Source organism: Acomys minous, assembly GCF_964271855.1.
Source record: "Acomys minous genome assembly, chromosome: 1".
In the NCBI taxonomy this organism is placed as follows: Eukaryota; Metazoa; Chordata; class Mammalia; order Rodentia; family Muridae; genus Acomys; species Acomys minous.
In genome coordinates, this window is record NC_140483.1 from 36,787,429 (window position 1) to 36,802,240 (window position 14,812).

General features: G+C 43.2%; 1 protein-coding gene across 7 annotated transcripts in view; it reads left to right on the plus strand.

Moving 5' to 3' along the window:
• TOR1AIP1 (torsin 1A interacting protein 1) overlaps positions 1 to 7,553 on the plus strand; it is a 35,084-nt gene extending 27,531 nt beyond the window's left edge. For all 7 annotated transcript variants that reach the window (XM_084772564.1, XM_084772562.1, XM_084772561.1 and 4 more), the window contains one exon: positions 4,267 to 7,553. In XM_084772564.1, the coding sequence (XP_084628690.1) occupies positions 4,267 to 5,054 (788 nt within the window). In that variant the 3' untranslated portion in view covers positions 5,055 to 7,553. The remainder of the gene's footprint in view (positions 1 to 4,266) is intronic.
• Positions 7,554 to 14,812: the final 7,259 nt, after the last annotated feature.

Consider the following 14,812-nt stretch of genomic DNA (forward strand, 5'->3'; position numbering starts at 1 on the left):
TGACTGAAAGCTGCAGTGTAGCCTGGGCACCTGGAAGGTGGAGGCAGTAGCATCAATAGGTTCAAGGCCAACACTGGCTCTATAAAAGCTTACCTCAAATAAGATAAAACAACAACCAACCACCAAAAAGGAACTACCAAAGAAAACAACTCTAGAAAATGGCAATGAATTTTAATGCAAGAGCATAAAAAAATTCATTAACAGTTTCTGATTTCACATTCCAAACTACATGTAAGACAGTACCACTGCTGGATTAGTGGAAAGGCAGTGCATAGTTGACAGGAGCAAATGCTGCAGATTTTAGAGTCCACGGACCTGTATTTGAACTAAACTGGAGCACTTGCCTCGTATCTAGCCTTGAGGACGTTTTTTACTCCCAAAGCCTGTTTCCATGAATAATGAGCACTAAGCAATCACTAGCAAGTCTCAAGTTTTTGTCTCTCTCTACACTGATAACGTACCCACAAAGAGTTTTAATTACTTTGGAAATGACAGGACTCTTTCTTCTGGATGATTTTTCTTCCCGTCTCATCAGCGGGTGGACGTCTGTCTCCGTTGCTTGGTGTTGTGGATCATTGCTGTAGTGACCCTGGGCTGCAGGGTCCGAACGCTGGGCTGCACGTGCTGAATTCATCTCTTTGGATATATACCCAGCAGTGGTGTTGCTGGGCCACATAATAGTTTATTTTTTAACTTTCTGAGGTACTTTAAGAAGGAAAAAAATTGCGTTAAACCTATTCTTATTTACCTAGAAATTAGTCTCTAGTTTAGTAAACTTTACTTGGAGTCTCACATCTACTTCTGTATTTAGCTAAGAGTATTGTTCAGATAGAAAGAATTTTTAAAGCCTTTTTATGGATTGTGGACTTTCCTTGCAACTTCAACATTGAACAACTGACAGTAACTACTAGTGAGGATGTAGGGGAAAGGCCCCCTTCTTTCCTCCTGGTGGGAGTGCACACGAGTGCAACTGTTACAGAGATTGTCATGGCGGTTTCCCAAAAATCACAGAGCCGCCATATGACCCACTTCTATCAGCCGGGCACACAGCCACAGAACTCAGTGTCTTACCACAGAGCACATCCATCCATGTTTATTGCTGTTCATGACAGCAAGGAAGTGGAACCAGCCTGTATGTTCACCAGCAGATGGACAATGAAAATATGGCATACACACACAATGGAATTTTATTCAGAGGTTAAGAATGATGAAATTACAGAATTTTCAAGGAAATGGATGTATCTGGAAAGTATAACATAAGGAAAGCGGCCCAAACTCAGACAAAAGCTACATGATCTCTTATATGCAGGTTCCAGCCTATAATGTATGTTTGTATATGTACAAAGTATAGTATACTTAAATATATTAAATAGATGTAAATGTGGGTAAAGCATAAAACACTAGAAAGAAGACTGGGAGGGAGTAAAAATAAATGCTAAGGAAGTAGAAATGAGTGCACAAAAGGACATGGCACAAAAGAGGAAAGGCGGTATTTTCTTAAGTGTAGTTTGAAGTGTGAAATCAGAAACTGTTAATGAATTTTTTTGTGTTCTTGCATTAAAATTCATTGCCATTTTCTAGAGTTGTTTTCTTTGGTAGTTCCTTTTTGGTGGTTGGTTGTTGTTTTATCTTATTTGAGGTAAGCTTTTATAGAGCCAGTGTTGGCCTTGAACTCACTACCTAGCTGAAGCTGGCCTTGAACCTACTGATGCTACTGCCTCCACCTTCCAGGTGCCGAGGCTACAGGCACGGGTCATTAGGAAATCCTGATTCACTGAGATGTGCGATGGTCACTAGGTGTGGTCTTTAAAGCAGTGTGTCTAGGCAGATGCATCCCATGCCAGCACTCAAAAGGGGAAGGCAGAAGGACCACTCATGAGTCTGAGGTCAGCCTGGTCTCCATAGAGAGTGTTAGACTAGCCAAGTGTCCGTAGTGAGACTGCCTCTCAAGGAAACGAAGCAAATGGTATGTGCATTTTCTGAATGTTGACATTTGTGTACTGTATACAAGATTACATTTGTAAATGTCACTATCAAACTCAGGAATGAAACATTACCAGGAGTGGTGACTCACGTCCGTCATCCCAGTGCTGGGGATGATAGTGCTGTAGTGAGGAGCAGTGGGAGGGTTGACAGGAGTTCAGTGCCCTCACTCACAAAGTGCCAGGCATATATTGTTCATTTTTCAAGAAATAGCTGTGAAATGCAGGAATGTGACTAGCCATAGATTGGCAATCATTTCTCAAGTAAAAAGGGCATGCACTTTTTAAACTACCTTGCAGTTCAGTTAGAGCCCTTTTCCTTTGGACACCCATAGTCTGTGCTTTGCAGCAGATGTTCTTCTGTTTTTTACATAGGACACTGAAAACGTGTACTCAGACCATTAAAGGTCTTGAGTTTTTTTGTTTTGTTTTGTGTTATGGGTGCTGGATATCGTGCTGAGGGCCTTACATATGCCACACATTTACACCAAGCTACACCCTGCCCCAGCTGAAGCACCGAGCTCGAACAAAGTTAATTTAGCTACTGCCTGAAGGGCAGTCTTAAATGAAACTGCTTCTTCCTCTCCCCCTTTAAAATTTTACTACATTTATTTTTTATGTGCGTGGAGGTCAGAGGACAACTTTCAGAATCAGTTTTCTTCTTATCATAACATGTGGGTACTAGAGATCAAACTCGGGTCATCAGGCTTAGTGACATCAGGCTTAGTGACAGGCACCTTTACCTACTGAGCCACCTACCAGCCCTTCTCCTAATTTTTGTTTTTTTGTTTGAAACAAGGTCTCTCTGCATAGCACTGGCTGGCCTGGAATTCACTATGTAGACCAGGCTGGCCTTGAACTTACAGAAAGCCACCTGCCCCCTGAGTGCTGGGATTAAAGGTGTGCGCCACAACACCTGGCATCCCCAATTACTTTTAACCTTGTATACTGGCAGTGAAACCTACAGTGGCTGTGCTAACACAGCTTAGTGCCTGTTTCCAGGAATTCCTGCCGAAAGCATCACTTCTTCACATCCAGCTATTCCACCGTTAGGGCAACTGTCACCACAGTGGCCAGAACCAAAATTTCTTAGTGTTAATTAGAGACTGCACAACCAAGTAGTGTTCAAGATAGCTGCAGGCCACACTTTGAGATCTGCTGTTCTAGAAGGTCCCTACTACATCTATCAGACTAAAGTAATCAATAAATAACAGATTTGGATGGGCTGGAGAAATGGCTCAGAAGTTAAGAGCACTGCCTGCTCTGCCAGAGGTCCTGAGTTCAATTCCCAGCAACCACATGGTGGCTCACAACCATCTGTAATGAGATTTGGTCCCCTCTTCTGGTCTGCAGCTGTTCATGCAGGCAGAGCACTGTAAACATAATAAATAAATCTCTTAAAAAATAACAGATTCATAAGTGGGATTGCAAGTTATTTATTGGTAAATGAAGTGATCTATGAAAATGCTATATAAATTAAAAAGCATTATGCAAATAAAATGGTACCGTAATTATCTCCAGTGATAATGACAAGTTCAGTGCCAGAGTTTTACACCATCAACTTGCATGCCACAAAGATAGATTATATAAGTATAGTTAATTTACACAGACAAGTAGCTGCTCTAGTGTATGGGAAACACATTGAATCCTTTTTTTTTTTTTCATCCTTTTTTCCCCCTTGGCTTTTCAAGTCAGGATTTCTCTGTGTAGCCTCGGCTGTCCTGGCCTCACTTTGTAGACCAGGCTGGCCTCGAACTCACAGAATCCCGAGTGCTGGGATTACAGGCGTGTGTGCTAACCGCACCCTGCTTCAAATCCTTTCTTCATATATTTCAGAAATATTCTACTTTATATACTTAGCCATGTTAACTGCTGATTTTTCTAAATTAAGCAGTGCTTTATAAAGCACCTATCATTTACTTCCCAACTATTAAGAAAATGCTCATAAGTTTTACTTTATAGTTTTACTTCTGAAATTATGTTTACACCATTTCATACTTAAATTCTTTCTTTAGAACCATCTTTCTTGCATATATCACATAGATATAAAATCTCCATAGGTCTATGAGCTTTTATTGAAGAGGATATATTTATTTCTGAAGAAAAAAAAAATCCAGCTCCCTTCTTTAAAGTGTTCCCTCTTAGTCATCCAGAGCCAGGCATACCTTTAATGCCAGCACTCACAAGGCAGAGGCGGGGAGGTTGCAGCTCAGCAGTTGAGAGCGTGCGCTGCTCATGCAGAGGACCCAGGTTTAATGTGATATGTATGTCCTTTTTTCCTTAGCACAAGTAGCCATACAACCTCAGAATGGATCTCGTGTCAAGACAAAATGGTGGTGGCTGGGTCTCGTTGCCGTCCTTGCTGTGGCAATGTTTTGGTTCTTTCATACTCCTGCAGTAGAAACCACCGCCGTTCAAGAATTCCAGAACCAGATGAAGCAACTTCAGTCAAAGTACCAGAGTCAAGACGAGAAGCTGTGGAAAAGAGGCACAACATTCCTAGAAAGACACCTGAACAGCTCTGTCCCTCGGCCCCAGCCCGCCATCCTGCTGCTCACTGCAGCCCAAGATGCTGAAGAAGTGCTCAAGTGTCTGAGTGAACAGATCGCCGATGCCTACTCCTCCTTCCGCAGTCTCCCTGCCATCCGAATTGACGGGGCCCGTAAAGCTGATCAAGACAGTGACGTTGTCAAACAACAAGTAGATCAAGAACTGGACGACGGGTTTAGAAATGGCCAGAATGCAGCTGTGGTCCACCGCTTTGAATCCCTGCCGGCAGGCTCCACCCTGATCTTCTATAAGTACTGCGACCATGAGAACGCTGCCTTCAAAGACGTAGCCCTGGTCCTGACTGTGCTGCTGGAGGAGAAGACGCTGAAAGCCAGCCTGGGCCTAAAGGAAATTGAAGAGAAAGTACGGGATTTCCTCAAAGTTAAGTTCACCAGCTCCGAAACGGCCAGCTCCTACAACCACATGGACCCAGACAAGCTGAACGGGCTGTGGAGCCGCATTTCCCACCTCGTGCTGCCCGTGCAGCCTGAAAACACCCTGAAAGGGGGCAGCTGCCTGTGATCGAGAAAAACCGAACTCCTGTCTCAAGTCTGAGTAGATTTCAGACTTGGTAACCAGAGACAGAATTGGGAGCAGTTTCCGAAAACTGGTTTTGTTTTAAAGGAAATTCATACATAAAGATGGAATGTCTAAATCACTTATGCAGCCTAATTATCTGTGATTTGAGAGAATCGTGCCTGTTTCTACTGAGAACTGCTAAGGGTGTTTAGCATAGTCTAAAGTATATGCAGCTCTCTGAGGGTCTGCTTCCTCCCGTTCTGACTGGATCATTCTTGCTGTGTGTGACCAGCGAGAGGGACGAGCTTCCTTTCTCAAAGGAGCAGCTTTATATTTAACTTTGGATTTGTTTGGTTGTTTGTTTGTGACCCTATTAGTGTGGCAGCTACCTAATTGTAGCCATTATTCTTTCTTTTATACCATTTAAGGTGGAATTCTTAGTTTCTTCCTTTAAAAGCAAAAGTCATGAAAGATGATGTGGGTGTGCAGTTTAGCCACCCTCCCCCCCAAACCTGGTTTTTAGAGAGGAAAACAGAGAAACTGTTTAAGAGAAGGAAATGGAAGAAAAATGACAGCTGCAAGCTGGGCATGGTGAGACATGCCTGTAATCCCAGCATTTGCTCAGGGTAGTCAGGAGGATCAGAAGTTCAAGGCCAGCCTCATCCATATAGTGTTTTCTGAAACCCTGGACTACATGAGAAACTGTCTTTAAAAAAAATAGTAATAATCATTAAAAAAAAGTTTTAAAGTTTTTAAAATGAAATGCTACTTTAAAAAAAAAAGCATGAGCGTGACAAAAGCCTCTGAGAGGTGGGTTACTCAAACATGTCTAGGCTGTTAGTTACCTCAGTGAACTGCTACAATTTGCTTTTTTACTGCTGTCTTTTTCACCACTTGAGAAGTTGTTGGTGTGAGGCTAAAGCTCAGCGGTAGACCATTTGCCCAGCTCGTGTGGTACCCTGGGTTCCGTAACCAGCATTCCACACACCTGGAATCTCAGCACTCATCAAAGTGCAACATCTTTCAAAGCCAGCCTGGAATATATAGATATAGATATTATCAGGACCCTATCTCAGTCCCACTCCCCAGTAAAGAAGAGTTCTGTGGTCCTCCCAAGATTTTTGTTTGTTTGTTTTTGTGTTTGTTTTTTGAGACAGGGTTTCTCTGTGTAGCCTTGGCTGTCCTGGACTCGCTTTGTAGACCAGGCTGGCCTCGAACTCACAGCGATCTGCCTGCCTCTGCCTCCCGAGGGCTGGGATTAAAGGCGTGCGCCACCACGGCTTCCTTCCAGGATTCTTAAAGCCTGTATATGATACAGTTTATTTCCTCAATTAACTTCTAACAGTTTTAAAGGTAGGCAATCTCTTTTTGATAACACCTGACAGTTTTTGTTTTAAAGAAATACAGTGTCCAGTACATCCTCAACTTGATAGCTTGGGATTTTATTTTTTATTTATTTATTTTTTTACTTTTTGCCCATACTAGGGATTGAACCTAGGACCCCAAGCCTACTACTGGTCAGGTGCTCTGCCGGTGAATTACATCCTCCAGCAGTGGAAAAACATTTCAAAGTTGGGTGACTCATGTCTACAACACCAGCACTTGGGAAGCTAAAGCAGGAGCGTGGCTGTGAATCCAAGGCCATTGTTAGCTATGTAGTGAGTTTCCAGCTAGCCTGTCCGAGCTGCAGAATGAAAACTGTCTCAACAACCCCCCCACACACACCCACATGCACAGACACACACACCACACACGCACAGCCACATACACCACACACGCAGGCAAGCACAGCACATACAGACAACTTTAAAAATGGGGGTAAACTGCTGGGCTATTGAAGAGAACTCCGTTTTCTGCTTGTCTGTGTGTACTAAAGTCCTTGTATAGCACTCCATAATGAATACAAAAGTATTCTATCACATGATCAATTTTGAGTGCCTCAAGCCAAAAAGAGTGGTCCTTACCACACTTAAAGAGTGTTGGACATATGTGTCTACTGCTGGAGTGTTTCAGGGTTTTTTTTGTTTTTTGTTTTTTTTTTACACTTATCACTGGGCTTTCTCATTTGTCTGTTGCTTTTTTTTGTTTTCTACTCTTATCATTTTAGATCCACCTTGAGGTCTTTTGTTCATAGGCATCTAAGTGAAAATTTAGAGTACTAGTTAAGCCTCCTTTGCCCTCTGGGAGTCTCATGGTGAGTGGTAGAGCATGGTCTACCTTCTTTCCAGGGAAACTACCAGTATTTGTACCTTTATTATAATCTCTTCCTGTCACAAGTCAGATGATCAAGTTTATTTTCTAAAGAACTATGAAAAAACGTTTTTGAAAGTATTTTTACATACATATATGGAAATAGTATTTTATTAAATATTCCACTGGCTTAAATAACTTTGAAGTGATATGTTGCTTATATCTTTCAGGAAAAATGATTGTAGCAGCTATGTGTAAATAACTTTAAAAGCTATTTTAGTAATTTAAATAAATTGACTTTTTGTGTTTGTACTCTGTGTATTATAAACTTTAATGACTTGTGAGCCTGTTTTTTAATTAATCCAATTTTTTTCTTTGCAAATTTTAATGGCCTTGACTAAGAGAAGCTTAGGCCAAAAAAATACATTGTGTAAAAATGGAGTGATCGTGAGTTGTTTTTTTAAATCCATGAATTTGAGTTACCATTCAAATAGGTGGTTGTGTTAGACTCTTGATTTCTTTTTTCTTTCTTTCTTTCTTTTCCTTCTTCGGGACAAGGTTTCTCTGTGTATCCTTGGCTGCCCTGGACTCACTTTGTAGACCAGGCTGGCCTTGAACTCTGAGAGATCCACCTGCCTCTGCCTTCCAAGTGCCGAGATTAAAGGTGTGCACCGCCACTCCCAGTGACTTTTGATTTCTTAAGAGTCCCTAAAGCAGGGTTTGTAAGTGTTGAATTGCCTCTCAAAAGAGCCTTTTTAGACTTCCTTTTTCTGTTCACTCCCTCTCATTTTTAATGCCACATATTCATTGTATATCTGTTTATTGTGCTTTACACAAAATAGATATTTTGACAGCCACCCACCCATAAAGGCACTGTGACTGAGGATATGAACTCAGGAATGTCTCCACCCTGCCCCTCTTGGGCTGCAGCACTCCGGAGAGCGGGCCACACTTTGCCTGGCCAGCACCAGTAGAGCTTGCCCTGGTGATGTGGGCACAGGAGAGCTGGCAGGCTGACCAACAGGCCATCAACAGGATGTCCAAGAGGACTCCTGCTTCGGATCCAGTACTGAAAGTGTAGTAGAAACCAGAGGGCTTGAACCAGGCCAATGACTCATTTCACTGAGCATTTGCAAGTAAAGCTGTTTAGGCAAAGGGTACACTGTGACACTCTGCTGTGGGATGTTTTGTTTTTGTTTTTTCTTTTCTTTTGGGGGTGTGAGTGTAAAGGCGGAGGGCAGATAGAGAGGAATGGGGAGTTGAGTGGGATTGCAGTGCATGATGTGAAATTCACAAAGAATAAAAAGGGTTTGTTTTTTTTTTTTTAAGTTTTTGGGGTTTTGTTTTTTGGTTTTTTTTACATTTTATTTTACGTGAACATACACATCTCAGTACTTACGGAGTAGTAGGCCTGAGTATAAGTTTTGGGAGTTATTTCTCTTTTACCATGTGGGTTCTGGGGGTCTTAACTCAGGCTCGGGCTTGATGGCACCTTCCCTTACCTGCTGAGCCATCTCACCAACCTCGATCGCCTGATAAGAGGTCAAAGAGAACACACTCGGTTAGCATGCACATGGCCCTGGGTCCAGCCTTAACCCTAGTAAGTAAATGAATAAAAGGGAAGTGACTTCCTGGGCATTGGGGCTAAATAGTCAGCCTGGCTAAATAGTGTCACTATCTCCTAAAGCTGGGCTTGGGGTGTTGCGTTAGCGGCAGAATACCTGCCTAGCACATGGGAGGCCCTGGGTTCACTCCAGCGCTGCTAAAGGAAAAGCATCCGCACGTTAGTTATGGCCTGAACTCTACTTTGCTTATGATTCTTTCAAACGAGAAAGTAATCAACGTAAGAGAGGGAATTCGGAGCTCTGTAACTTTGAAGACAATAGTAGGCCAAGAAGTTCACAATACAATACATCAGTTTTGCATTTTCTAGCAAGGAAATTTGCGTTCCTTCAATTGCTTTCTTTACATTTCTAATTCTCTTTACATTTTCTAATTCTCAGAACAAAACAGTAAACTGAGCTTCTTTCACTGAGAGCTAACAGAGATGAAAGTTGTATGTTTTTATGTCATTGATCAGTGCCTAAGCTAAAGATGGAAACCAGAGCCCCGTGTGATCTCACTGAGTGCCCTTTACGTCGGCTGTGCGTGCCTGGAGTGCTCATAAAGGGCATGAAGAGGATGGGCTTACTCAGTGTTGTCCTTACCGAGGTCGGAGTAACATTCTGTAGTCTTCTCTTAAGGAAGGTTTTACTGGCTGACCACAAGAACTCTTGTGTGGTGAGGATCCTCTTGCCTGGTAGGGAAAGTGTAGTCTCACCTGAGCAAACACGGTGGGGATGGGGACACTTACACTCCACGCTGGACAGGGCGTTTGGCTCCTTTTCTCCTGCACGTTCTTACATTCTTGGACTACTTCCTCTTTTCCTGACTTCCTTTCTGCAACCTAATTAATTGGCTAAGTTTAACTTGTGCCTTAGTGTTGTAAGTTGGTTTTGGTTTTGGTTTTTTGAGACAGGCTTTTTCTGTGTAGTCCTGGCTGTCCTGGACTTGCTTTCTAGGCTAGGATGGCCTCGAACTCACAGCGACCCACTTACCTCTGCCTCCCAAGTGCTGGGATTAAAGGCATACACCACCACTGCCCGGCCTGGAGTTTAAGTGAGATCTTCCCTTAGTCCCCTAGAACTGCTGTAGGTACCTTGTGTGTGCATAAGACCTTTATGAATGCCTGTACATGAGTGTATAAATTTTAAAGCATAACATGTTTACGATCCTGAGAGGAGCCGGTGGGGGGAAGTGGGAAGTTCTTGGGTTACGTGGGTGATTTGGAGGCTGGGACAATATCTGTTGCAAGTGTCATGAGGCAACCAGGAACCCCCAGATAAAAAAAGCCCTAGCCGGGCGTGGTGGCGCACGCTTTTAATCCCAGCCCTCGGGAGGCAGAGGCAGGCGGATCGCTGTGAGTTCGAGGCCAGCCTGGTCTACAAAGTGAGTCCAGGATGGCCAAGGCTACACAGAGAAACCCTGTCTCGAAAAAACAAAACAAACAAACAAACAAACAAAAAAGAAGCCCTAGAAGATCGCCTGCATAGTGCGCACAGGACCGCATTCAATCTTCAGTACCGCAACGAACCAAATTAACCAATTGAAGGGGTCATAAAGTAGACATCCCACCTTTGTACATTGAAAGAATATTTGTAAGTTTACACTCTCGGGAGCGGTCAACAGAATCAGTGGAGTTTCTACCAAAACACTCAAGACTCCCTTCTCGGAAATAGAAAGCAGCTGTAAATGTGGGGAAGTGTGGAAGGCTGAATAGCTAAAGCACATGCAGTGCTAACCGGCGGGCTTTGACGTCCTACTTCCTGTTCCTTCTTGCCCACAGGTGGTGATGGAAGGGTATGCACTTACTAACATCCTGTATGTCAGATTTGGAGCGAGTGAGATGGCTTTATTGAAGTGCTTACCATCTAAGCACGAGGCCCTGAGGTCAGAGCCCAGGATCCATGCAGAAAAGCCCAGCCCAGTTTGAGGTGCACCTACCAATCTCAGTGCTGCTGCTATGGAGACAGGAAGCTCCCTAGGGCTTCCCGGCCAGCTGAGCCTTGTCTAATAAAGAGAAGATGCTGGGTGTGGTGGCGCCTGTCTTAATCCCAGCGCTCTGGAGGCAGAGGCAGGTGAATCGCTGTGAATGTGAGGCCAGCCTGGTCTACAAAGGACAGCTAAGGATACACAGAGAAACCCTGTCTCAAAAAACCAAACAACAACAACAACAACAAAAAAACCCAAGAAGCGCTAAATTTTTCATGGTATACAGACTGTAGTTACTGCATTTTTTACTTTCAGGAGCTTTTTCTTCGGATTTAATTTTCAATTGGGTGTGGTGGTACACACCTTTAATCCCAGGAGGCAGAGGAAGGAGAATTTCTCTGAGTTGAGGCCAGTCTGGTCTACATAGTGAGTTCCAGGATGGCCAGGGTGATACAGAGAGATGCTGTCTCTCTAACTTAATAGGAAAAAAAAAAACCCTAGATTTTAATTTTAATTCTGGCTACACATAATTCTAATATGCTAAATAATTAGTATTTGGTTTCCTAAGAGGCAATAAATAACAAATTATAAGAGGAAATGGTCTTCTAATATTAAGTATACACAACATTAAGAAATAACAGCCAACATTAAGGCAAGAGAAGGGCATTTTGTTGTCCAGCAGCTAAATCATTTATGTGTGGAATAAAGCTTACTGCTAAAGGAAAGTGAACTGTGGTCATTAGAGATTACCTCCATCAGTTTAGTCAGCCAATCTAGGAGCAAAAGAGCTACTGTGGTTGGATAGGAAAAAGGGGATCCGACCTACCACCGTGGTGTGATGGCGCATGCCTACGCTCCTAACCCTGAGCGGCTGAGGTTGCGTGATGGAGTTCCAGGCAGTGCGGGCCATACAGTGAAGAGTGACTGAAGGAGATACCTGGAGTTGACCTCTGGCCTCACACACATATGCACACACATGACCCACATGTCAAAAACAGACAGCTCCAGGCTAAAGAGACGGCTCTTCCAGAGGTCCTGAGTTCAATTCCCAGCAACCACATGGTGGCTCACAACCATCTATAATGTGATCTGATGCCCTCTTATGGCCTGCAGGTGTACATGCAGGGAGAGCACTGTATACAAAATAAATAAATGAGAGCTCTGGCAGTTTAAAAGCACTGGATGCTATTCCAGAGAACCCAGGTTTGCTTCCTATCACGCCCATTGGAGCTCAAACTGTAACTCTAGTTCCTCTGGAATCCAACGCCTTTTCCTAGTCTCCACATGCAGCAGACATGCACATGGTATACAGACATGCATGCAGGCAAACTACACACAAAATAATTTTTAAAAAATTTACCTGGCTTAAAAAATAAAAAATAAAAAAATTACCTGGGCCTGGTGGTGCATACATCTAATCCCAGAACTCAGGGGCCAGAGGCAGTCAAGTAGATCTCTGTAAGTTTGGTGCCAGCCTGGTCTACACAGTGAGTTACGGGCCAGCCAGGACTAAATAGTGAGAGTAAGCTGCAGAAGAAAGAAGAATTTATAAAAGAAAAGGAAAAGAAAAATATAAGGAGAGGTAGCTCAGCAGTCAAGAGTACCTGCTTCTGTTCCAAAAGATCAGAGTTCAATTCCTCGCAGCCTACCCTTAGACTTCTAATCAGCCATAACTCCATCTCCAGGGGAGCTGTCGCCACCTTCTGCCTCTGTGGGCACCTGTCCACATGTGTGTATATATGCTCACAGATATACACACATAATTAAAAAAATAAGATTGAGGGGGTTGAGACAGTTTCTCTGTGTAGACCTGGCTGTCCTGGAACTCAGCTCTCTAGGCCAGGCTGGCCTTGAACTCAGAGATATGCCTGTCTTTGCTCCCTGGTGCTGAGGTTAAAGGCAGGCACCACTACCTGGCAATATCTGCTATTCTTTTTTCTTATTTTTTATTCATAATCATAAACAACTCTGCAATCCAGCTAGACTTGCAGAGGAATGAAAAGACCATGCCTGCTGTGCAAACATGAGGACCAGGCTTGGATCCCAGCACCCACATACATACAAGGCTGGCCCACACCAGGCCACAGTGGCACACTCTTCTTCTGAGGCCAGCACTTAGAGGCAGATGCAGGTAGATTGCTGTGAGTTCGAGGCCAGCTTGGTCTACACAGAGAAACCCTATCTTTTTGTTTTGTTTTGTTTTTCGAGACAGGATTTCTCTGTGTGTATCCCTGGCTGACCTGGACTCACTTTGTAGACCAGGCTGGCCTCGAACTCACAGGGATCCGCCTGCCTCTCTGCCTTGCAAGTGCTGGGATTAAAGGTGTGCACCACCATGCCCGGCTGAGAAACCAAATCTTGAAAAACGAAACAACAACAACAACAACAACAAAAAAAGCCACCCACTTCTATAATTTCATCACCTTGACTTCATCCTTCAATGTGCGCGCACACACACACACACACACACACACACACACACACACACACACACAGCATCTAAGATTACCAATGAAATCTTTTCCTTTAGAAATAAACTAAGGTTTTCTGTTATTGACTGGCAGGTTCCAAAGACCAAAGGTGCCCCTCTGAAATATTTTTATTAGCTGTAGATAAGCACGTTGACAGATACAGAGGGAGTGAAGTGCTTTTGCTCTTGAGAAACCCAGCCAACTGCTTATCTCTGACTTCACCTCTAAGTTTTGTTATTGAATCAGCAGCTCTTTTTTTTTTTTTTTCTTTAGTCATCTGGTCATTCCCAAGGTGGCCCTTTGACCTTTACAGGCTTTGCAGTTTCCCAAAGAGACCAACATGTCTTAGTTAGTTGGACTATCAGTTGAGTTTCGCTTTAGTTCTAAGCAGCTAAGTAACCCTCGCCATCCTAGCTCATTTTTCTAGAAAAGCAACGAGCACAGGCCCAGTATGGTGGCCCAGGCAGCCAAGACACTTGCCACCAAGACAGATGACCTGAACTTTGGCCACGTGGTAGAAAAAGAGAGTCCACCCTCTGAGAGTTGTTTTCTGACCACATGCATGACACGGCCACACATCCCCACACATAAACACAGAATTAAGTAAATATTAATTTTAATTTAAAATGTTTAAAAAGAAAAGAGACAAACATCAACATTGATGGTAGTTTTCATATCTGCCTCAAATCTTTCACAGGGTAAACAGGAATATATATATATATATATATATATATATATATATATATATATATATGAATAAATTTTAATATGAAATAAATTACAAGTAAGCAAGGGGGATACCTGGAATAAATAAATACTGTGTAATGCTTCTGTGTAGCTACTTCCCCTTATTAGAAAATTGTTTAAGCGCTTTTATTTAGTTTTTGTTTTGTTTTGTTTTTTGAGACAGGGTTTCTCTGTGTAGCCTTGGCTAACCTGGAATCTCTTTGTAGACCAGGCTGGCCTTGAGATCGGCCTGCCTCTGCCTCCCTGAGTGCTAGGATTAAAGGCCTCCAGTCTCTTAAGAACACCAACGGCACAGTGAACATACCGTATAGCTAGAAATGAATGAGGCAGAAAGGAAGTTGAGGAAATGCTTGGCAATAGGTATTGGAATAACCAGGCTGGCCGAGCCACTCCTCAGACGGTATGAGGTCATGCTGCCAACAGCAAAACCCTTCTGGTGCCTTCCATCTGAAGTCCCCCCCGCGCCCCCCCCCGTGTTGCGCCGACATTATCTAGCAGCAAACACCACCACCCCTATTTTATAGGTGGAGAGCCTGAGACAGCAAGAGGTTAACTGCCTTGCCTAAGCAGACACAATGTGTCTGTCAGCAAAGGGACCAGACCTTTGCTTCAAGACTCTAATCTGCATTTCTGTTTGCATCACCAGGTCAGCTTTGTAAACCCCAGCAGATATTTATTCACATACCTTTCTACGCAATGTACTTTAAAAACTGATTATTATCTTCTGCAAACAATTCAGTGAAATACTTTTGTTGTAAGTCATGGTTGGTTTCTCTCTCTCTCTCTCTCTCTCTCTCTCTCTCTCTCTGTGTGTGTGTGTGT